Here is a 25,121-nt window from a genome sequence, read left to right as displayed (position 1 = left end):
TCTTTACCGTTAACACTAATGGTTCGGGTGACCGATAACCAATATCACTAAAAGTGATATCCATAAATCGAACCGATAAATTCGGGTACCCGGACTTTTGGATCGGTTATCGGGTACCCAATAAGAATCCAATAATGATAATTAAACTTAATAATGTAGTTATTATGATATCATTCAACACTAATTAACAACAATACCACATGACCTTGACTAAATTATTAATCATCTATATTATAATTAAGTGATTATGAAGTAAAGTAAGAGTTTATATTTTGGATAAATATATTTAAGTAGGAAAAAATAAAAAAATTGCTTATCGGATCGGATCGGGTAACCTTTTATTTTTAAATTATACCCAATAATCATACTCGATAACAAATTATCGGATCGGGTCGGGTAACCTTTTATTTTTAAATTATACCCAATAATCATACTCGATAACAAATTATCGGATCGGGTACCCTAATTGTCGGATCGGGTTTTCGATTTTTCGGGTAGTTTTGTTCAGCCCTAGCCTAATCTATCCAACTAGAGAATATGTAATTTAGTAATGAATTGGGTGTAAAAGCAAAAGGAAAACGTTAGTTATAGGATGAGGCTTATCTCCTATACTCTTCACCTTAATCAAATAATAACCAGTTAATCTTATTTTACTATCTTATGAGATTAGAGATTTTCTTTACATGGGTGTTGAATTATATTTCTTATCAAATAAAACAAACTAGAGAATTACCCAATATTTCAATCAAAATATGGTGGTGTTTACTTTGTTGGCTAGACCATACATTTGAATATGGTGAATTGGGCTTTACCACATTCTAATGGTTGAATCGAGCAAACTGTAAATAACAAAATCACGAACTAATGCGGCAGGTCTCACTCTTGCATTGCATTATACGTACATGCATTGATGGAAATACATTAACTTAACACTCCACATTCCACATTCCACATTCCACATAATAATAAAAAATTAGAAGAAGGTACTCCGTACAAGACTGGAGCAAAATTTACTACTGAGTATCAATGACTTCAGTCCCAAATATATAGGTCCAAACAAACCCTTATTAATTACAGTAGGATCGACTTATTGGATCTAGCTGGCTCTTTCATTTTTTTAATTTCAATCCTTAGTTTTGAGAGGCTCTAGCTTTTGTCTTTTGAGCCTTTCTATATAAACAATAGAATAATTTTTGGGATGTAGAAAGATCCGTTAAGGTAAATAATATAGATGAGATTGAATCACAATTTTTGAATATCACATCCATAATTTATAATTATATTTCTCAAACGTGTACGTATATAAAGATTTGAATTGAAAATTAAGTTACTACAGAGTACAAGAGTTGATGAGGCAAAGGTACTAAAAATGAGAAATACAAGAATTTAAGAATGACACCGACAAATGAAAATTAGGAAAATAAAGAAAGAAAGAAGAATACACAAAACACTGTTGGGACTAGCATGAAAAAAAAAAGAGAGTAAAGTGTAGGTGTTGTTTCTACGTTTAAAGTCCGCTCCACGTGGTTGCTGACTGTCCCTCTTTCTCCACCCCAATCCCATTTCCCCCCACTATATATACTTCTCCTACCCACCTCTTTTATTTAGCGTCCTTAACTGTCACAGAACTCGGGCTTATACCCATCTCCATTCTTTCAACCATATTCAATTCAATCAATTATTTGTTACTGTTCCAGGTAAATCTTCTTTCTATTCTTCAATTCAATTAGTCTGTCTTGAATAATTATAGCTTATGCATTTTCCTGATCCAGAATGTTTGAATTTCTGGATCCATTTTCCTGTATTTTAGCGGTTAATAGTGGGTTTGTCTTTTCCAGAATAAAAATAAAATTGAGAATGTACAAGTCATAGGGTCATCAGGTCATGGCTGGTGGCTTTTTGACTGCATATACTCTCGACTATATACCCCTCGAATCTGTACTCTACTTTGTAGGTCCCCGTAAAATCTGTTATACAAAGCGGTCAATTTTAGTGTCTTTGGAATGAAATGAAATAGGATAAATGAATAATGGAATATTACAACAATAATTTCAAACTGATTCTGATTCATTGAATCCAAAATATGAGCAGGAAATATACTGTAGAAATTCAAGCTTGGATTGGAACATAAGAAACAACTGTCGGATGGGCATATCATTTTCGCTTTCATGTCCGTTTGCCACTTCCGACGATATCGAAAGCATCATTGTCAAATCTGTCAGTTTGGGTGATGATCAAGTCAAGACCCCTGAAAGGTCTATTAGTTTCAAAGGTGGAGATGATTCCGAACCTTTGCTTCTTAAGAAATCATTGGGTTCTGGAAAAATGATTATTGAAGGTTCTTTTAGCTTCAAACAAAGAGAATCTGATACATTGATCTCAGTTATTCCTAATTCTCCGGGTTTGGATACCCAGCTGCTGAAATCGAATAGTGTCCATGATGTGTATCCACAATCGCATTCTGGTAGTCCCAAAGACGAGGCTGCTGTCAAGTTGCAGAAAGTCTATAAAAGCTTTCGCACCAGGAGGAAGCTAGCAGATTGTGCTGTCCTTGTGGAGCAAAGCTGGTGGAAGCTGTTAGATTTTGCAGAGCTCAAGCGTAGTTCTATATCCTTTTTCGATGTTGAACACCATGAGACTGCCATTTCGCGTTGGTCTAGAGCAAAAACTAGAGCTGCCAAGGTACTAACATCAACTTCTGGATCCTATTCTATTTTTCTTTTTACTGCACTTGTATTAAATTTATATCTTCCTGAATAAAATCTCAAAGTGTTTCGTTTGAAACTGCAGGTTGGTAAGGGTTTGTTAAAAAATAGCAAAGCTCAAAAACTAGCTTTGCAGCATTGGTTAGAAGCGGTCAGTCTCATGCTACTTATTACTTGATTCTTTGTACTCTTTAATATTTGTAACTCGATACTAATGTAGCGCTTCTGTGCAACAGATTGACCCTCGACATCGTTATGGACATAATCTGCATTTCTATTATACCAAATGGCTTGAATCTCAGAGCAGAGAACCCTTCTTTTATTGGTAAGATTGACTTGAATACTTTGCATATTTACTGAATTAGCATATATAGCTGCACTATTCCATGATAAAATTATCGTTTTCTGATAGATGTCGTATTGTTTGGTACAGGCTTGATATTGGGGAAGGGAAAGAGGTTAGTACAGAGAGATGCTCAAGAATAAAACTTCAACAGCAGTGCATCAAATATCTTGGCCCGGTAAGCAATATGTCTGCGCCCTTAGCTTTCTTTTAATTTGTTATACTAAGTTTTTAGTAGCAAAGTATATGATCATATAGAGGCAGCGTTCTTACTAAATTTGTTATTTCAGATGGAAAGAAAGGCCTATGAAGTTATCATTGAGAACGGGAAATTCGTCCACAAAGAAAGTGGGGAACTTCTTGACACCTCATCTGATCCCAATGCCAAATGGATATTTGTGCTGAGTACATCCAAGAACTTGTATGTTGGAAAGAAGAAGAAAGGCACATTTCAGCACTCTAGCTTCCTCGCTGGAGGTGCTACATTGGCTGCTGGGAGATTAGTCTTGGAGAATGGCATGTTAAAGGTAACAGTCATAATCTAAATGCACTTTGTAAATTTACTAAACATTTCATATTTTCTGTTAAACATGGTTACTGATGGGCATAGCCTCTTTGCTCTTGAACAGGCAGTATGGCCTCACAGCGGTCACTATAGGCCGACTCCAGAAAACTTTCAAGAATTTCTATCCTTCCTTAGTGAATATGATGTTGATCTTACAGATGTTAAGGTAATGGTTCTATTCTTTGCATTTTCAATTTCATCTCATTAAGGAAATAAGAATTAAAACATAATCAAATATCACGTGTATTAATATGTTCTCAATTTGTCTGTTCAGTTTGATCCAGTAGATGAGGATGAGCAAAAACTAGTGAAGCAAAGAAGCAGTCTCCACTGGAGAAACAACTCTGAAGAAGAACTGGTTGCAGAAAATACAGTTGAAATGAACAATGTCAATCTGGATGGCAGTAATGCAGCAAAACCTGATGTATTAGAACAGGAGACTGCAGTTGCAATTGATCATCCCAGACGAAATCATTCTGTTCGCTTCAATAAAAAATTAATCAATCTTGAAATACCTAGAAGAGATGAATTGCTTCTAACCATGCAGAGTGAACATCTGGCCACAAAACCTAGTGTACATAATCAAATTGGGGACAATGGTTATGATTCAGCTACGGAAGAAGGATCAGCCTCTGACCAGGATGACCAGGTGGAATCACAAGGCATTTTGGTTGAAGAAAAAGAGGAGGAAGAAGAAGTTATCCCAGCAGAATCAATCCTGCAGAGAATTAATTCTCATAAAGGAATGAAGTCATATCAGCTCGGGAAGCAACTGTCTTGTAGATGGACGACAGGAGCAGGGCCTCGGATTGGGTGTGTGAGGGATTACCCATCAGGCCTTCAGTTCCGAGCTCTAGAGCAAGTGAATTTGTCTCCAAGGAGTGCTTGTGCACTGACAAAATCATTGTTTTCTCCTGGTTGTGGAACCGGGTCATTTCCAAAGTCATCAACACCGATACCCATAGTATCAAGAAGAGGTCTTGGGCACTGCCAAATGCAGTTGTCACCCCTGTGCAAAGGAGGAAAACGTACATTGTAGCTGTTACTAGCAAATTAGGAGGTAGCACTGACCAACCAATATTCTTTGTTCTTTATTCTTTCTGTACCTTGTGTACAGAAGATAGTAGATTGATAACATTAGGCATTCTTTTCATTTTTTACCTTGAGTCTATACACATTATAGTTCATCCTATGAACCCAATGACAAGTTTTGTAGAATTCATTGGGTTGATACTATACTTATACAGGTGGAGAATGTAAAAAATTGAAAAGAATATACAAAACAAAAGATTATTTTCTCAATTATCTTGGTTTTCTTGTGCTGGTATCAAAAAAATAAAATAAAATCTTTCATTCAAAACGCCATTCAATTTCAGCTTCTGTTGCCTTGCCCTTTTGCCAATTCCATTGAGAAAATCAGGGTTATCATGTATTGATTGATCCGTAACTCTAACTATATATTGCAAAATTTTACAGTAAAATGATAACAATCATACCACAACATTTTGGTATGGCCAACTAGTTTAGGGGTGACTTGTTATGTTGTTGCGTAAATTATACTCGTATACTTGTATTATAATCGAGAGTGACATAGTAATAAGTTGTTTAGGTGTGACTTGCGGCATCTCTCACCATAAAACACCAACTGACCATAGTTATTACTGTAGCAGGTATTTTAATTTGTTAGTGTGAAAACAAGCTGGAGAAACTAATATCAGGAACGCGGATAGACCTGGTCTTTTTGATGAATTCTTTATTGATAAATTTGCTGGGTTTGGTTTGGTTATACTACTTTACTTTACCAGAGCTACTAGTTGCTAAAGCCTGAATAATTTTGGTCCTTCTACTCTGTGTCTACTGCCTTTTCTTCTGTCATACAATTGATTTATTTGTATATTTCCATACATTAATTATTTGATCATATAATTAACTCGGTCAACCAAATCCTTGTGGACTTGTGGTTGGTGAATGTTTGGGGTAAAGCGCAAAGTTTACGAAAACGAGTACTCGAAAATCCCATGATTATTGTAACCTGAGTATTAAGGTTGTGTTAGTAAGTAATCAAGTTGATTATTATAAATAGTTTATAGAAAAGCGAGAAAGGTACGTACTAATCATAGGGAAGTCCGGAGACCGAACATGGCAACAAGCAAGACAAAGGAAGAAGTGTTCACATTGAATGATACGACAAGTAAATATGTGAGTCTAGATATCTGATGAGCTACAATTCATGCATTTTGAGAATGTTACTCTCAACATTATGTATGTTTCTTGTTTTTAGGTCTGCAGACATGAGTACGCTAACAAGTACAAGCAAAAACACCAGAAAACCAGAATCTTTATTCTGTTTTAAACTTAATTCATGCATTACAACAACTTAACAAATATGTTTTTAAGTGGTTGCATTTATGTCAATTAGGTGATGCCATTTATTTTTAATTAAAGATTATCAACAACAACTACTTTTGAAATTATCAATCATAATAATATGCATATCATCGGGTCAATTTGTGTGTGATGCCTTTAGTCAGCTCTGCATCAGATTTTGGTCTTTATCACCTATATAAGCATGATCAATATATTTGTTATAATAAAGAGTATATTCATTTGATACTTAGGCAACACAAATTGGTTGTGTATCGTTTTAGGAAGTTTCCTTCTAGTAATAAACATCATCAATATCAGAAAACTAGGGAAAAAGAGAGAAATTTTTTGTATTAGACGGTTTCATGTACAATGATTCAATTAAGTGAGGCTGACTATTAAGGTATCGCGTAAGACAATGGGGGAGTTTTGGCGTGTTTAGAAAAAACACATATTTATGTTTATCTATATCTTGATTCCTAGTCTTGCATTATTAGTTAGGATCTTAGTGGTTTACTTATTCCCCAAGTCTATGCATTAATGTAAGACATTTGTGCAAGATAACAAAGTCAATATTATCTTCCAAAACTTTGTCATGGTCAAAAAAAATAAAAAAGGAACAATTAAAACTTGGGGGATACGGATCGGAGTAGAATGCATGTTTTTGGTGAAATAATAATAATAATAATAATAGTAAAAAAAAAACACCAATTGAAATGCATGGAATGTCTTGTTCCAAACATTTGAGTGGTTAGTATTATGTACTCTTAGACGGTTAGACCTACCCCTCTAAGGATTAAGGTATGTCCAGCATATATATTGATATATATCAATCTATTTTAGATTACCCTATCAACACGACTATCAATCCCAGTTAGGGAGATACACAGTACATCGACACTGTATGTAGTAGTAGTGTATGTAGGTTAAATAAACACAATTTTATATATCCGATCCTGGTGAATGTGATAGAGCTGAGTTACTGGATTGCAGTCTGCAAGATATTATAGAATCAGCATGTTACAGTAGTACGTATGTAAGTGAAACCAAAAGAAAGTTCTAAGAAACTCAGCTTCATCTTAATATGGGCAAAGGGTGATGGTCTCCAGATCTTGCAATTGCAAATATAGTTGTCACTTGCTTACTTAGACAGGATAAGATTCACTGAGTTAGTGAGAGCCCAGGATTCAGTTTTCATTTTTTATTCTCTTCATTTATTTTATTAAATTAATTATGTGTTTTATGTACCAATTATTGTACTTAGATTATTGATAATTATTACTCCGTAGTAGAATATATACGGACTAAGATGACAAGTTAACCAAAATACGACGTACTAGTACCAAACAATTATACTGTAAATTAATACTATAAGTGGCTGGACTGATTTGACGCCTCCACTAACTGAAAATATAAGAATTGCAAAAAAGTATGATTCTTAGCTTCTAGGAAGCCATAGTTGTTGCAAAAAGAGGCATGAATGTCTAGCTTTGTTGCACAGCCATCAAACTATTGAATAGAGAGTAGTGACAATGTGACATTATTATTGGTAGTTATGTCAGATGATTTGACATTTTATTTTTCTTAATAAAATTTGATTCTATTAGTTATGTCATCATCACTGTACCATACCTTAATACTCCATATCGCATATACGAAGTACCAAATATAATTGAAGACCAAAAATAAGTCTTCAGAATTCAGATAGCATTATGTTAGTCGTATACTTGTATCTTTAAGGGGCTTTTAGTCATGAACACGACATTTTAACCATGGAGTACGTATGTTACTTGTAATTAAGGATTTCAATCCTTTCATGCAAGTTGTAAGAAAGTAAGAAATGAGAGCATAATTAATATTGTTGTTAACATTTAACCTTTCATATCATTAATATTTTTTTAATTTGTGTCATTTTACTTATTCCATTTGATCTAGAAATTTCTCATAGAATGAGACAAGTAAAATGAGACGGAGAGACTAGAGGGCAGTAGTTCCTAAAAAGATTTTGATCTATGAATTTGAAGTTGACCAAAGATGGTTGTTTCGATTAAAATGCATGGTAAAGCATAGAAGGTGTGTTGACTGGTGGAAATGTGGAATGGTAGTGTGGAACAAAATTCAAGACTCCAGAGTTGTAAATGTAAGTAAATCTTGAGTATTTCTATTTGCGCATGTATCGTATTTGTATGGTTCCACCTCCATATATTACTGTAATCAGTAATTTAAATATGATATCGAGGGAAAGTGAAGATTATTGTTCCCCACTACTGACCTTTTTTTTTTTTTTTTTTTATGTTTGTGTGTTTGGACTTTGGAGTAATCATTTATTCAATTAAATTCAATACTTAAATTGTGAATTCATCTGACTTTTATATTTCGAGGATTCATGTGTAGATCTTTACTTAGGATTCTTTCCCAGGTGTTTGTAGTTTCTGCACTACTGCCAAACCAAATGTCTTCACCTACATCATAAAATTGTCTTGAGATGCGTCGAAATCTTGGAAAATTATATGTACACCTCATTTTATTTGTTTGTTTAATGTCAACTCGATATTCCATTCATTTTAAAGTTTATATAAAAAATAATATATATATATATATATATTATTTTTTCTTTTGGTTGATAAGAGTATTCAAGTTTATATGACTTGTGTGTTTATAAATCAAAGCAAGAGTGATTTGAGGAAGGAATACCATAAATTGTTAAATGTTCTCCCAAGAATATTCCTTCATTCTTTTCAACTATGAATACCTTTATCTAACCTCTTTGTTTAATCCAATTTTTTTATACATTTCATATGAATATTTATTAATGAATTGATTTTACTGTGTAAAGAAATAATTTTTTAAAAAATTTCTTTGGTTTCTTTCGTCTAATAATCATTCCTTACTGTCTTAAAATAAATAATCATTCTTTACTATTGGAAACAAAAGCTATGTTTAAGGCCCATAAAACATAGAAAAGGTGGTCATGGTATTTACTATTTAGCACATGCAACGCTGATCCATAAAAGTTACTAGAAGGCCCACAATCTTTGTAGACATAAATATTGTAGTAACTTCAAATAAATTGTTTTTATACCAAAACATTGTAACTTCAAAGTTACTAGAAGGCGGTCCGAGGGATCTTCATACCGTTTAATTGGAGAATTTGGGTAGTGTTATCTTGCCTCGAATGGTACCGAAGAACAAGTTCTTCTAATTAGGGTGCCCGTATGGCATGGATGTTAGTCTTTTGTTTTTTGTTTTCTTTGCTTTCCAATTTGTTTTAATTTTCCTTTCTTGTATTTTGTTTGCTTGTTTTGGGGCTTTGCCCCTCTCCTCCACCAAAAATAAAATAAAATAAAATAAAAAAATAAAATAAAATAAAATTGTAACTAGTGTTATTGGGAGCTAATAAGTTTCCTGATTGTATTTCTCATGTGTACACATGCATCATACTACCACACATACTACAATCAGAATTGAATATATATATATATATATATATATATATATATATATATATATATATATATATATATATATATATATATATATATATATATATATATATATATATATATATACTTTTAAAACTCAATGTGCAAAAATTGATATATTATGTGCATATTTTTTTGGACAATAGTACATTTTTTTTGGAAAGGAATTTTGATTTCAAGAGAAAGTAATTATTTCTACTCGAAAGCAAAAATTTGCACATGCATTAGTCTCAATAAAAAAAAAAATTAAAAAAAAAATGCATAAACACATTTCTCAGATATGTGGCAGGGCTATAGGGTCCAAACTTTTGAACATGGGACAACATTGAAGATCACAAATCATAATGCAAGTAGATCATTGCGTTTAAAATTGTTTTGGTTGCAAGGTTGAGTAGTAGATTCAAATCCTGTGTTATGAAATGATTAGGTATCTTATCAATACTAGCCTTGATCATACATATTTGTTTAATGATTTGTTATAAACAATTAATGTCCATTTTTTTCCCATCAATTTATTCACTCACATATCTTTCAATATATAAATAAAATAAACACGGGAGTGCTTAAGTCTCTAACCATGTCGAGTCCTACCTAAATAAAATAACGGTACCACCGTACCATATTGTGTAACTTGTATCATCAATCTTATTAACTAACGATGTTTAAAAAAAAAAAACTGAGAGAAGAAAAGAATAGGCACATAACATTATCATTTCCCTGCCAAGCCATGTCTAAATTATAATAATAATGATAGTTGCAGAAAGTGTACAAATGTTGGCTTTGGAATTTTGTAGGTTTGATCATGTATTAGTGTGTTTTTGGTTTGTCTCAGACAAAACCCAAACTGGAATAAGGCCCATGCAGATCCAATTGACACGTGATTTACAGGCCCATTTATGGATTTTAAATTAGTCTTTAGATACATAATTAATATTAGGATAATGCTATATATAAGTATTAAATACACTTTGAAAATTGTATAAAATTAGGAATTCAGGATAAAAACACGCATAAATCAGTTTAATTAGTGTTTATATTTTTTTGATTTCATAAATTTATAAGATTTTCTAGTGTATATTTAATGTTTATAAATAACCCTAAGGATTATGTATAACATTTTCCTTAATATTAATACTCCGGTAAAATAAATAAATAAAAAATAATAATACTAATACTTTATTTACTACAGCAATTACCAAAAGTACATAAGATTAAGATTAAGATGCAAATCATAGTGTTTGAGAGCGACAATCCCTTAAAAAGTAGAGCACTTAGTAACAAAATAAAGATAAAATAAAGGTTTTCAAAAAGCTCTCATTTTATACCTCAAAAGGATGTCAACTTTGTTTGTTGCTCTGCTAACTCATTTCCCAGATATTCATTTCTTTTCAAACTTCAAATGTCAAAAATCAAACTGCTTCTTTTTCTTCCTTAATTTCTTGTCACCGTAAATTAGAAGAAAATGTTGGCAATCTGGGCAAACCAGCTCAACCATGGAACACCCATTAAGCATATTCAAGGTAAGAGCTCCAAAGTTCAGTCCTTTGTTAGTTTATATGCTTCTGTGGCTCTATTATTAGATGTATTTATCTTGCTGGGTTTTACTATTTCTGGGTTTTGTGAGGAAGTGGGTATGGCTTCAATACCTCTAGGTTTTGAGGTTTCTGGGTTTGATAAAACTACTGCTTGGGTTTCTCAAAATGGAATTTTTGCATTTGGATTTTTAGAAGGTGGATATTTGACAAGTATTAATGATGATAATAATGATGGAGTTTATGTTGGAATTAGGTATAATTTAGGCAACAAAGTAGCTAATTTGCCTGTTTGGACTGTGGGTGGGGGTCTTAGGGTATCTGACAATTCTACATTTAGGCTTTCTGAGGATGGTAGGCTAGTATTATTTGAGAATACCAATGGTTTAATTCTCTGGAGCAGCAATACTTCCGAATTGGGTGTTCAAAAAGCCAGTCTTTTGGATAATGGTAATTTAGTCTTGCTAAACAGTCAGGATGAAGTGGTCTGGCAGAGTTTTAATAGCCCTACTAGTAGTCTACTTCCTGGCCAATCTTTCCATTTCCCTCAATCTCTTAGAGCGCCTTCCACAAAATCGATATCGAGTTATTACAATTTTGTGATTCGCCCTTCTGGTGAGCTTGCTTTGGTGTGGGAGAGCAATGTGACTTATTGGAAGAGTGGTGGTGCTTTGAGCTCCCCCTCCCCTATTAGTACTAAAGCAGCAAGATTTGGTTCTGATGGTATTTTGGGAGTCTTTGATGTTACTAACAAAAGCATTTGGTCTATAACAAGCAAAGATTTCCAAGACTCTTCTGTGAGTCTGAGGCATCTTAGAATTGATACTGATGGAAACTTGAGGATATACTCATGGTTCAATGAGCTTAAGACGTGGAAGGTGGGGTGGCAAGCAGTTGCAAACCAATGTGACGTGTTCGGCTCTTGTGGACTGTATAGCTTGTGTGGTTTCAATGCCAGTGGACCTGTTTGTAATTGCCTACATGAGGGTACCATAGATGGGGGTAGTGGCTCTACAGGGAGTGACTTTAGTATTTCTGGCTGCAAAAAGTTGGTGGATTTAAGTAACTGTAAAATGCGCACAAGCATGATGGTTTTGAAACACACTGTCCTTTATGGTCTTTATCCTCCACATGACTTTGATGTTATGTTAAACGAGAATAATTGTAAGGCGTATTGCTCTAATGATACTTCTTGCATAGCTGCAACCTCCAAAAATGATGGTTCAGGCCTTTGTACAGTTAAAAGAACTAGCTTTATTAGTGGGTACAATGATCCCTCTTTAGCTGCTGTCTCATTCTTGAAGGTTTGTTTGGTTCCTCAGGCAGTTTCAGCTCGAAATGCCAATCCTCAAGGTGAAGGAAGAGCAAATCCACTATTATCAGGAAGAATCATTGCCCATGCAAGTGCTGATAAATTTGTGACTGCTCTTGGTTTGATTGGGTTTGCTACTGCTTTGGTGACTCTCACATTGGAAATTCTTGTTTGGTTTGTTTATCATAGACGGAAAGATACTGCGATAACAAGAATCCCCTTTGACAAAGATGCTAGGAAGAACCCCCAATACAGTGCTCTGGTGAGGTTATCATTCGAAGAAATAAAGGAGCTGACTTCAGACTTTGCAACTCAACTTGGCCCCTCTATATTCCAAGGCATACTTCCCAACCAAACTCCCATTATTGTAAAATCACTGATTGATGTTGTTGTATCAGAGAAGGATTTTCGAGCAGCAGTTTCTATATTGGGTGGAACTCATCACCGGAATCTTGTTGCTGTAAAGGGTTTCTGTTGTGATCAGAAGTATAAATTTCTTATCTATGAGTTTGTACCATGTGGTTCTTTAGATAAGTGGCTATTTGATAGTGAGAGAAATACAAATGAGCTACATTTGCAGGAGAGGCTTGACATTGCTCTTGGTGTGGCTCGGGGTCTTGCCTATCTACATTTGGAGTGTCAAAGTTGTGTTGCTCATGGAAATTTAAAGCTGGAGAATGTTATGCTGGATCAAAATTTGGTGCCAAAGCTGATGGATTTCGGACTTCAGGGCATTTTTCAGGAGGAAGCAAGCTCTTCGTCAGAGTCAGCATCTGAGAGGGACATATACAAGTTTGGACATATGTTGCTTCAGATTGCAAGGGTCAAGAGAGATCCTCCACTAAATGAAGATGTTAACCATTTGATCAGCGAGATAGTGGAAACACAAAGATTGGAAGGACGGGAGGGGTATGAGAGCGTTGAAAGAGTAGTAAGAATAGCTCTTTGGTGTGTGCAAACTCAACCATTTTTACGACCTTCAATTGGTGAAGTTGTAAAGGTGTTGGAAGGTACACTTTCTGTAGATAGACCTCCCTCAAGTTTTGCCTTCAGATCGGGGCAACAGATAGTAGCGGAGGAGCACAATGAAATTCAAGAACTTCCTTAGTTGAAGAAGCTGAATTTTGGCTAGGACTTCTGACTTTTTGTAGTCTTTTTTAGTCAAGGAAGTCTGGTGTCTTGGAGTTTGACATGCTTATTTTACTCCGTAACAAGATTGAACTTCAGTGAGCAATCATTACAATTAATTGTTTAACCCATGCAATCTTCTGTAAAGCTAAATGAATTTTGAATAGATGCATATTTTCATTTAGTAAAGTGAGTCTTTTTGTGTAAGTGCGAAGATGAAGTTGTATTTTCCATCTTAAGTTAGTATTTTTCTTGGAGGCTGACACTCCATGTATAATGTTTTTTGAATTAAGCAGTGTAAGCATTCCGCAATTAGGGAGTTAGCAGAGCAGAATGAAACAATACTTGTCATAAAAGTTTAAACAAATTCAGCAAAACAGAGCATCACACTAATGGAATCTAATTGTATAACTTGTATTGATCACCTTGACTGTTGTTTGTTAAACAATTAATATAATGTGTTACTGTATTAGTAAAATCAGTTCAGTTAGTGAAAAATTGTCAAAGTTTCTTATTTATAAAAAAAAAAAAATAGTATACTCGAATAACTTGATCAGTTCACTAATGAAGTTTCTTGTTTTTAAAAAATAAACCTTTAAAAAAAAAAAAAAAAAAAACCCTTGAAACGTGTAATTGAGTGGCCTGTGTGCACTGAAAATGGGTGGAGGCAAAGCAGACAAGCAACAAGAGTTGAAGAAGGTGCGTATCTATTTGATTTTAATTTAAATTAATGAATTCTTGAAAACTTGGGATTTGGAGGTTACAGTTTCTCTCTCCTGTCTCCTCCATGGCTTCTGCCCTTAATTTGGTAACCACAGGTGTCGTGAACCAAACCCAATTCGGAATCCCAGCATCATTATCAAAATTGAAGGTTTCATTACCAAATTTGAGTGATTCATCATCAAGATTCAAGCTTTACAGCGCCACACCACCTTCTTCAATCTCTGTAACACCAGCAATTGAAGAAGAAGAAGGCAAGAACCCAGTTGAATTTCAGAATCAGAAAAGAGATGATGCAGAAGAAGGTAAATTCGATTGGTATTCAGAGTGGTATGCAGTAGCCCCTGTATGTGACCTTGATAAGAGGGTCCCACATGGAAAGAGAGTGATTGGTCTTGATTTGGTAGTTTGGTGGGACCCAAATCACAAAACCTGGAATGTGTTTGACGATTGTTGCCCACATAGGTTGGCTCCTTTGTCTCAAGGCAGAATTGATCAATGGGGAAGATTGCAGTGTGTTTATCATGGTTGGTGTTTTAATGGTTCTGGCCAGTGCAACCTCATCCCTCAAGCTCCTTCCGACGGCCCTCCGGTGAACTTTCTTACACTTAATTACTCGTAATCGTTATTATTATTATTTTTGCACTTTTTATTGATGAATTATGTATGTAGCAATATTAGTACGAGTAATTTGTTGATTGCTATAAAATTTTTACAGGTTCACAGTTCCAAGAAAGCATGTGTAGCATCTTACCCTTGTACAGTCCAAAATGATATTCTTTGGTTTTGGCCAAATAGTGAACCACAGTATAAAAACATTCTTACAAAGAAACAGCCTCCTTATATTGCAGAACTTGATGATCCATCATACGCCAAGTCCATGGGAACTAGGGATATTTCTTACGGGTATGTATAATTGCGTTATGCCAATTCGTGTCACGTAGAGCATTTAAATTAATGGTGCTGATTTATGTTGTGGCTGCCTTTTCAGATATGAGGTTTTGGTTGAAAACCTTATGGATCCTGCTCATGTTCCTTATGCACATTATGGAATAATGCGAATTCCAACTGACAAAAACAGATAAGAACATCTATGCATCACCTATATGTTTAGCTATATTCCTATACCTCTGTATGTAGCTTCAGGTATTCACATTCAAGCTTATTTTCACACCCAAAGCAGATAGAGAAGGCGGGAAACCTTTGGAGATCAATGTTCTCGAACTTAACAAAACTGGATTCCATGCTCAGCAAGAGAATGGCATCAGCAAGTTTATTCCACCGTGTGTCTTTTTTGTTCTTCCAAAGTCAACAACAAATCAAGGCGAATCATTATCCAATCCTGAAATGGTAATCAGTTGTTGTAGCACTGATTGTTAGAGTTTTGCAGCTGACAAGTTTCTTTATACTTTAATCACAAAGAAATGGATTTTCATATAGTGCTGCGGAGTACATCTTAACTTAGGTTGTGCTAAATGTATTGCTAGGGCTATGGATAAGCAGTTAAAAGTAGCAAAACCTTATTTGTTATTCATGACAAAAGAAAAATTGGATGTTCAAAGGCCTGAAGCCATCTTTCACCACACACATAAATTAAAGCTCAATTTTAAAACCACTCTATCTATTTATGTGTATACGATTATTTATTTGTCATTCATTACGTGGACTAAAACATAGTGTCAGTATGAATCAGCCTCTTGACCTGCCTTTACCCTAAGGGGCCTAAACTAGTTAAGCTGGAAAGATGAATATATAAATCTCCCTAAGCCTCACTGACTGCAGAATCACAGTTGGATTTATATGCTTCATTCTTCTATGGTTTTTCTGTTGAAGTGTATTTTGCCATTTTCAATTCTCCAGAAGTCAGAAGAGAAGCAGAGAATATTTCTCTTGATTTTTTTCTGCATTCCTGTCAGTCCTGGAAAAAGTCGATTAATATGGGCATTCCCTCGGAACTTTGCAGTCTGGATTGATCAGATTGTGCCTAGATGGGTGTTTCATATAGGGCAAAATCTTATACTGGATTCAGACTTGTATCTTTTGCACGTGGAGGTAATTTTTCTTCCTTGCCTAAATGATATGTTGAAATAAAGTTGTGCTTCTTGGACATGTTGAAATGTCATTTATTTGCTAGATAAACATTGTGGCATGCAAATTAAAAGAATGCTCTGAATCAATATTTTTGCAGTGCTTTTCTCCCATCTACCCACCTATCCTATTGGAGGAGGGTAAAACATTTTATGACACTAACATTACAGTTTCACAAAGTTGAGTCTGTTTTAGTGTTTTGTATGTAACCTGCATAAATCTTTTAGGAAATCTTTTCCTGCATTAATATGTTTCACAAAGTAGTGCTCTCTTAAGAAATCTTTCCAGAAATGCTCTCTTAGGAAATTTTTTCAACTGTCTGATTCTTTTCCTGCAGGAGCACAAGATAATGGAAATTGGACCTACCAATTGGCAGAAAGCCTGCTTTGTTCCTACCAAATCAGATGCCCTTGTAGTTGCCTTCAGAAAATGGCTGAAGAAGTACTCTGGAGGTCAAGTTGATTGGAGACTGAAATTTGATGGATCACTCCCTCCAACACCTCCTCGTGAGCAGCTTATGGATAGGTGAGTAGTCGCTTCGAGTGTGTTAAACACTTAAAACATATGACCTTTATTAGTTACACTTGCCCTGTCCCCTCTCAGTAAGGTTTTGGCTTCTTATAAATCCTGAAAAAAATAGTCAATTATGACATGTGAAGGTCTTTGGTAATCTACTCTGTCATATTTTACCTTGAAACACCTTGTCTGTGTTGTATACCTTGGATAATTGCATGAGCACCAGCTTGCTAAGCCATAGCTTGAAAGTTTTGGTGCTGGCAGATTTATGCTTGACGTATGCAAAATATCAGCCTTGAAAATCCTTATTTGCCTTTTGTTAGTCTCTCCCCTCCGCACGGTGGTTGAATTGGGCCTCATGCCAAATTCATATTTGTCATCTTGCTAGCAGTCACTGAAATCAATCCGAGGTGCCTAGGCTGTCTTTAACAGTTTAATAGATATAGTTGCTGAAAATGTTTCAGGTACTGGACTCATGTGGTGAACTGCACCAGCTGTAGTTCTGCATATAAGGGGCTCAATATTGTTGAAACTCTGCTTCAAATCACGTCTATTGCTCTAATTGGGGTTGCTGGAGTGACCAAGCAGGGAGCATTAACCACTTTTCAGAGAAGTGCTCTATTATTGGCAGCATTGTTATGTTTTTCAGTGTCAAAATGGTTGTCTCATTTCATATACAAGAATTTCCACTATCATGATTATAACCACGCTCTGAGATGAGCAGCCCTCAGGCCATATGAGTTACAACACCCTTAAAATATGTCAATATATACAACACATTTGATGTAATTAAGCTGTTGCTTGTAATTGGATGCTTTTTGGAGGGAATTTGAATAACATATTGGTAACTTAGCTCTTCACCTTTCTCATAAACGGCTGTTGGAATGCCTTATTGCGCTATTTAAGTTTGAACATCAGGTGCTGAACTATTTTACTTCTTGAGTTCTTTCTTTCTTTCAAATATGGCTTTAACAGAACCTCATTTGCAACAGAAAATTCTGGAGCAAAAATCATAATGTCTTCTAATCTTCAATCACTGATGATCAGTCTAAGTACATCAAACTCCAGTGTATATGCGACACTAAGTTTGCATAAAATCTATGTGTCTGACTAAAAGGTTTTATGTGAAACTAGATCTACATATGTTAAGAAAGATGAATGCGGTCATTTTCATGCTGTACAACAAACATAAGCCAATCACAATGCTGATTTTCTACTTGAACTTGTTTCCTCAAAGTTATAAAGAGAGTTCCCCGCCATCTTCACCAAGCTTATTTGGTTGAATCTATTATTATATACGGAATATAGCCTTGAGGAACACATGCTTCTCAAATACTGGGATTTTTTACGAAAGTAAGCTTAATACAAAAACAATTTACCAATCTAGACGCGTGGCCAAACTATTTACAAAACTGAGCTTCTGAGGTAAAACGCTGACTCGGTCAGCGTTTTATTCCTGTTATTATTTTTTTTAAAAAAAAATTCATATTTTGTGAAATACAAATTTAAAAAAAAAAAAAACTGGAAATACACAAAAACGCTGCCTCAGTCAGCGTTTTTTGTGAAAGGCTAACAGCAAAAAATCACTGACTGAGGCAGCGTTTTATTCCTTAGTATAAAACGCTGCCTCTGTCAGCGTTTTATCTGCTCACAACAGTCCCAACAGCAGCAACAACAGCCCCAACAGCAGCAGCCCCAAGAGCCACCCTCCACATCCACCACCCTCCTCCACCTCCACCACCCTCCTCCTCCACATCCACCACCTCCACCACCCTCCTCCACCACCACTACCCTCCTCCTCCTCCACCACCACAATCAACCACCACCTCCCATCCCCATCGGCTTCCACCATCACCACTTCACCATCCACACCGCCCTCCAACGCCTCTCGACACCACCACCACACCACCGCCCATCGACCAACACCCTCCACCGGCGATTTCAATCTTCCGTAGCCACTTCAAAGCACCCAACAACTTACAAACCAGGCCATAACAATTTATTTTGAATGAAATGAGTCAAATATGCACAAATAAGGAATTTGAAGTTCAAACAAGACATAAATTCATTCAAAACCCAATTATTAAAATAATAATGTAATGTAAGTGTTATGTACAACAAACTAGAGAAGGTCATTACAGCAAATAAATCAGATAATTCTATCCTATTCTGACTCATCAATTTGGTGTAACGGCTCTCTATCATGGATGTTGCCTCTCGGCCTGAGACGACGACTGTAGTGACGGACCGTGGTAAATGGGTTCGGGCGTACTGGCGGAGTCAGCTGGCTGGACGATGGGTCATCAGGATGACGTAGGGGCGCGGAACTGCGAATGATGTACTCCTCTGCGCCTGTGAATGACGCAGGATCACCCCCACAACTACTCTGGCCAGCCTCGAACTGTGAGTGACTAGAGTGGCCGCCATGATTGTCCCGGGAGTGGACGAGATAGGAGTGACCATATCTCTGCAAGGTAGCCATGCCCATATCTCGCACCCGCTCGACCTGTGCTCTGGGCGGCTCAAGTATGCCTGGAAGGACGTCCGACAGTGCGTCAACCATCACCGTCATATCCAACGCCTGCAGTAATTATGGATGAGTTAGTTGAATGATATACAAATTAAAAATTGATGAAAATAAGTAAATTAAATACACTTACATATCCCCTGATCACGTCAAAGGATGGATGGTAATGTGCGGATGGCGGCGTGTAGCTGGGGTTGATGAAACGTCGTGTAATCCGCATGTACCACTCCATGTATGGATCGTATGGATCCATAACGCCGTGGATGGGGTCACCAGTGACGACGATCTCTAACCGTCGATGCCACAAGTCAATGTACTGGGCATGCTCCATCCGCCAGTTCCTGTCGCTCTTTCCCCGACGGTCAATGCGGTGCAGCCGGGCACTAGTGTCACACTACTGGGGGACAGGCTGGCGTAGTCCAAACTGTCGCATGACTCGATCCGGTAGGTGACTCTCCACAACCTCAAAACAGATCAGGGGGACCCTAGAACGCCACTGCGCCTGATGATCTAGCAGATGTGGAGGCATGACAGCAACTAAATCAGCTTCATACGGGTCCCATGTCATCTGCGATAACACATACAAAGTAATATAGTAAACAGGTTAGTGCATATTAAATATGTTAAGAGTATACATAATAAATAACTGTTTACAAAATAAATTAAAGTTATCACCTGATACTCGGTGAGTCGGTCAAGGGCGTCTCGGTAGTACGGAACGCCCCTCGCCGCATGCGCATATGTCAGTCTGGGGACCGCCCATCTACAACCGTACGCCTCGTCAGCGGAAGGGCGTGGTGGAGGAATGTACCTCTCATACTGCTGGTCTTGATCTTGCTGCCCCTGACGATGTATAGCAGACCTACCTGGCCTGCCTACATGGATGTGCTCCCAAGACCAATACTGGACATCAAACACACAAAACTAGGTTAATTGTAAACTAAGTAAGAACTTTCTGAATTAAATTGTTAACAGATAGGTAGGTTACCTGAAGCAAAAATAACGGACCGCTGATCTCACGAGAACCCCGACGGGATGCTCTACACAGATGGCGATACAACATCGCCAGACAAGCATTGCCCCAGCTGTAGCCACGAATATGCTCCCAGTCGTGGTCTAACAGCTACAAGTAAATGATCTGTAAATGGCTGCCACTCTTGCCACCGAACAACACACCCGAGATGAGCAGAAAAAGGTACGCTCGAGCATGTCTCTCAACAGTGGCCTCATCAGCACCATCTGGCAACACACGAAAAGTGTCGCGTATCTAGTCGGTCCTCAATCCGCCGCCCCTGATATCGTTCGGGCCTGGCTGAACCCCGAGAACCTGAGCTACATAACCGGGGGGATCGGCCAACGCAGATCCAAACACCGGACTCCCATGAATGGGAAGCCGTGTGAGTATCGCCACGTCTCGCAACGTCACGGTCGCCTCCCCAACAGGTAGATGGAAGGAGTGTGTCTCCTGTCTCCATCTCTCCACAAGCGCAGTAACAAGCGCTGGGTCGACCTTTCTGAACGCCATCCGATGTATACCCATGAAGCCAGCGTACTCCACGAAAGGTAGAATGCGGGGATCGATAACCCAATCCCCAAGGAACGCGACAGTGTAGTGCCTGCATGTCAGTATGCCCGCCGGATCAACTGACTGAGTCCAAATGTCAACGCTACGATGTGTGTCCTGTAGTGTAAGGACAGAAGGGTCGGTGGGTCCGGGTGTGCTATCTCGGGTGTCCATGGTATCTGTTCATTAACAGTTATAATCCAACAATTAAAAAGTAACAATTACAGACAAGCGATAACAAAATACAGAATTTCAAATCTCATACTTCAATGTAAAAATACTCCAATTGTTACAATCATTTGAAATGTAGAAATACAATCACCGTACTATTCTACTACATCATTCTAGATAAAAAAAAAAATCTTAGTGCCCGGTCGATCTAGATGGACACGATCTCTTGTTGTGACCCTGCTGGTGACAAAGGTTGCATTTGCTCGCGGGACGGTTGGTCTCATCCATTTCATTGCGTATGCGCCTTGACTTAGGGCGACCTTGTCCTCGTACCATGATGTTGCCGGGAATGAGTTTAGGGCCTCCATACTCTCTCCATGCCGTCTCACAATGGATAGGCCAGAATTGGGGAGCGTATGTGTTTGCATAAGCCTCCGATTGCAGTACCCGGTCCACCCATGGCCGCTCTGATATCGAATACTTCGCACAAACTGCTAGAACATGAGAACATGGGAGGTGGAAGATCCGTGGTTTATTGCATGTACACGTTCTTAACTGAAAGTTAACAGTATGTTTATGGCCTCCTTTTCTACCAATTCTATCTCCCCTCTTTGTTTCAACTTGATATATATGCAGTCGACGGTTATACGCTTCCACTTTGTGATATCTAGCCTTTGCTATGTTTTTCTCCATAGTGGAAGTGACTTTGGGGGGGTATGCAAGTCCCTGTTCAGATCTAGCCTTAGATAATTCCCTTCTATCAGTGAAATACTTATTCACTCTGTGGAATGTTAACTCAAAAAGGGACATGATAGGTAGAAATCGAGCACCCTTCAACACATTGTTAAATGTTTCTGAGAAGTTCGTAGTACATATCCCATATCTGCGACCAGCGTCGTGAAACAAAGACCACATAGGCAAGGGCACTTGGACAATATACTGTATGGCCTTGGTACATGCCTGACCGATCAAACTCAAATCAGCTTGCAGTTTTCTTTCCTACCTTTAGTACGCAGCAACCTTGAACATATCTCTCATGTCGTTTCTTCGCACGTGAGTCTTCAAGTTAGAAGCCAAGTGCCGAACACAAAACCTGTGATAGGCTCGCGGCTCGGTGAATCCAACGTTAAGGTCATTCATTGCTGCAATGATCTCAGCATGTCGATCAGATATAACACAGAGGCCATCTCGTTGAGTGACATGAACCCGAATGCAGCCCAAAAACCAAGGCCAGCTGGAAGTGTTTTCCCCTTCGACTTAAGCAAATGCAAGCGGAAATACTTGGAAGTTTGCATCCACACTTGTAGCAACCAATAATGTTCTTTTAAATTTCCCGTACAAATGCGTCCCATCGATACAGATGACAGACATACAATGTTTAAAACCTTCAACACAAGGGCCGAAGGCCTAAAATACTCGTTCAAACACTTTCATGTTGCTGTAATAAACACCGACTACCAGAGCTTTGTGTTTCCATACAACAACAGTTCCCGGGTTTGACTGTTTGAGTGCTTCCATGAAGTGCGGAAGTCTGCCATAAGAACTCTCCCAATCTCCAAATACTTCAGCTATGGCTTTCTCCCTAGCATACCATGCTCTTCGATAACTAACGTCGAACTGAAAATGCTTGGATATGAGTTCCTGTATAAATTCAACTTTCAAGCATGGATCTTTCTGCACAAAAGACTTCACAAAATCGGAAATTATGGATGAATCCAAGTGTGCATGATCTGTAGATAACACTTCTGTGACACAGGTCTCCCGGTGCGGGCCGTTGTATGTGACTATGGTAAAGCCGTCTGAGTGCTCACTTTTTTTAGTACCTCGTAGCGACCAACCACAATTCTTCTTGCACCGCAGATGAAGGACCTTCTCATTCGAGGTCACTGTGGTGTAGAATTGGTTCCTTTGTATAGAATACTTCTTCACCATTTCCTGAAGCAATTTCTTAGATTCAAAGAACATACCCTTCTCAAACTATCCCCCGATCACAAATGTTATATGACTACCTGATTCGGCCCAATATTGATCAACCTCATAATTCTCATTTACTTGACTAAACCAAGGAATAGGAGTTCTAACCATGGCCTCCCCATCTTCCATGTCTGCAGAATCAACATCCATGTTATCCAGTCCATGTTCCTCCTCTTCGCTCTCATCCTCATCATTTGTTTCCCGGAGCGCATCATACAGAGACAACTCGTTATTCACCATATGTTGTAGATTTTCAAGATGATTCACCAATGGTTGAGACGATGATGTATGATCATCATGCTGCGTAGGTGAATAACTTTGGAGTTGCATGGGAGAAGATATAAATGTGTTCGATGTCGAAGGCCCAAATTGGCCAAACATTGTCGTAGATGGTCCACCATATACAGGTGAAGCTATATGTGAACTCAACGACATCTAGAACCGATCGTCATGAAGCAGTCTACTGAAGGACCCCATCCCATATTCAGTTGATGGAATTTCTTGTAAGGGCATTCAGAAGGACTCTGTGTATCCGGAAAAATAGGTAGCTTGTTGATCTGGTCGAGTACTTTGTTGCGTACACGTAGACACTATTTCTACATATATCTCATGTGGATAACCCCTCATTAAAACAGCGCTCCTTAAAGCTTTCAAATGTCTATCGTTAGAACAAGGTAACACTTGAACCGCATTATTAGTCTCAAACCTCATTTGAATGTTAAGTTGTACATTCATTGGGTTTAAGCCAATAATTCTATGAACCTCGTTCATCAGATCGTTAAAAGTCATGTCCGGTCCAAGTGGCAATGGTTCCATATTTCCACCACTATACTGGACATTCGGTCCATCAGACACAAATTCACCCCCCCATCGGCATAACAAAGCTGCGTTTTGTGCAGCCATATTCTATACAACAACCAAAAACACATCTTAATTGCATGCAATCTCCACCAATTCGCACTATAACAACCAACATATTCACACTATAAACATAATTAACCAACATTGTTCCAATTCACATAACAACCAAAACAAAGTACACAACGAACATATTTATATTTGCACTATAACAACCAACATATTCACACTATAAACATAATTAACCAACATTGTTCCAATTCACATAACAACCAAAACAAAGTACACAACGAACATATTCACACTATAACAACCAACATATTCTACATAACATATTTTTCGTAATTAAACAACAATGTAGGCTACTTTATCAAATTAAAACAACAATTTTATCAACATTATCAACAATTTCATCAACATTTTCAACAATTTTATCAATAATTTCCACAATTTCATCAAAAACTTTCATACTAAACTAACATCAAATTAGGGCTTTTAAACTAAACTATTATCAAATTACAACAAACAAACTTAGAATTATCAACATAATTATCAATTTACATCAAATTAACTTAGAATAATCAACAACATTATCAAACTACAACAATGTAGTATATAATTATCAAACTAACCTAGGTTTTTAGATTTTAAAAACCAATGAGTGAGAAGTACCAACAATGTCATTAAAATGAAGAGGAGAGTTTGAGAGAGAGTACCAACAAGGCGGCGGCGACTGTAGGCGGCGGCGACTGTAGGCGGCAGCGGGCTTTCCGGCGGCAGGGACGACAACTGCAATGAGGGAAAAACCGTTTGAGATAGTTTGAGTATTGAAGAAGAGTGAATGTTGTCATGTTTTTCTGGAGCAATATACCAGCTAAAACGCTGCCTGAGGCAGCGTCTTTCCTTTGTTAATGAAACGCTGCCTGAGGCAGCGTTTTAAGGCCTGTTATGCCTATGCAAAAAACGCTGACTCAATCAGCGTTTTTGTGTATTTCGAGTTTTTTTTTTTTTTAAATTTGTATTTCACAAAGTACGAAATTTTTTTTTAAAAAAATAATAATAGGGGTAAAACGCTGATCGAGTCAGCGTTTTACATCATAAGCTCAGTTTCGTAAATAGTTTGGCCACGCGTCTATATTCGTAAATTGTTTGCCAATTAAGCTTAGTTTCGTAAAAAATCCCAAATATTGAGGTGATGGGCCCAGGCTATTATTACATTGTCTCTTAGTTTCATTCAAGCCACAAGTTAACCATCAAACGTTTTGGTCCAAT

At 37.3% G+C, this 25,121-nt stretch overlaps 3 protein-coding genes across 3 annotated transcripts; all 3 read left to right on the top strand.

Annotated features, from left to right (window-relative positions):
• The first annotated feature begins 1,185 nt into the window (after positions 1-1,185).
• On the top strand, positions 1,186-5,050 carry LOC110736093 (IQ domain-containing protein IQM2-like). The gene is made up of 8 exons (XM_021916237.1): positions 1,186-1,697; positions 2,092-2,682; positions 2,791-2,856; positions 2,942-3,030; positions 3,139-3,226; positions 3,339-3,575; positions 3,678-3,779; positions 3,888-5,050. Exons 2-8 carry the CDS (start codon positions 2,146-2,148, stop codon positions 4,650-4,652), a joined length of 1,884 nt encoding a protein of 627 aa, XP_021771929.1. The 5' UTR covers positions 1,186-1,697; positions 2,092-2,145; the 3' UTR covers positions 4,653-5,050.
• A 5,638-nt stretch (positions 5,051-10,688) lies between these two features.
• On the top strand, positions 10,689-14,127 carry LOC110736091 (G-type lectin S-receptor-like serine/threonine-protein kinase SD3-1). Its single transcript, XM_021916235.1, has one exon. It carries the CDS (start codon positions 10,922-10,924, stop codon positions 13,409-13,411), a length of 2,490 nt encoding a protein of 829 aa, XP_021771927.1. The 5' UTR covers positions 10,689-10,921; the 3' UTR covers positions 13,412-14,127.
• Positions 14,128-14,148: 21 nt separating this feature from the next.
• LOC110736092 (protochlorophyllide-dependent translocon component 52, chloroplastic-like) lies at positions 14,149-17,655 on the top strand. The gene is made up of 7 exons (XM_021916236.1): positions 14,149-14,743; positions 14,870-15,057; positions 15,143-15,232; positions 15,324-15,501; positions 16,012-16,203; positions 16,577-16,764; positions 17,220-17,655. The coding sequence occupies exons 1-7, from the start codon at positions 14,219-14,221 to the stop codon at positions 17,473-17,475; spliced, it is 1,617 nt and encodes a 538-aa protein (XP_021771928.1). The 5' UTR covers positions 14,149-14,218; the 3' UTR covers positions 17,476-17,655.
• Positions 17,656-25,121: the final 7,466 nt, after the last annotated feature.

The sequence above is a fragment of the Chenopodium quinoa genome, unplaced genomic scaffold (genome assembly GCF_001683475.1).
Source record: "Chenopodium quinoa cultivar QQ74 unplaced genomic scaffold, ASM168347v1, whole genome shotgun sequence".
Classification (NCBI taxonomy): domain Eukaryota; kingdom Viridiplantae; phylum Streptophyta; class Magnoliopsida; order Caryophyllales; family Amaranthaceae; genus Chenopodium; species Chenopodium quinoa.
Note: the sequence above shows the minus strand (reverse complement) of the source record. Positions and strands in the feature narration are given on the sequence as shown.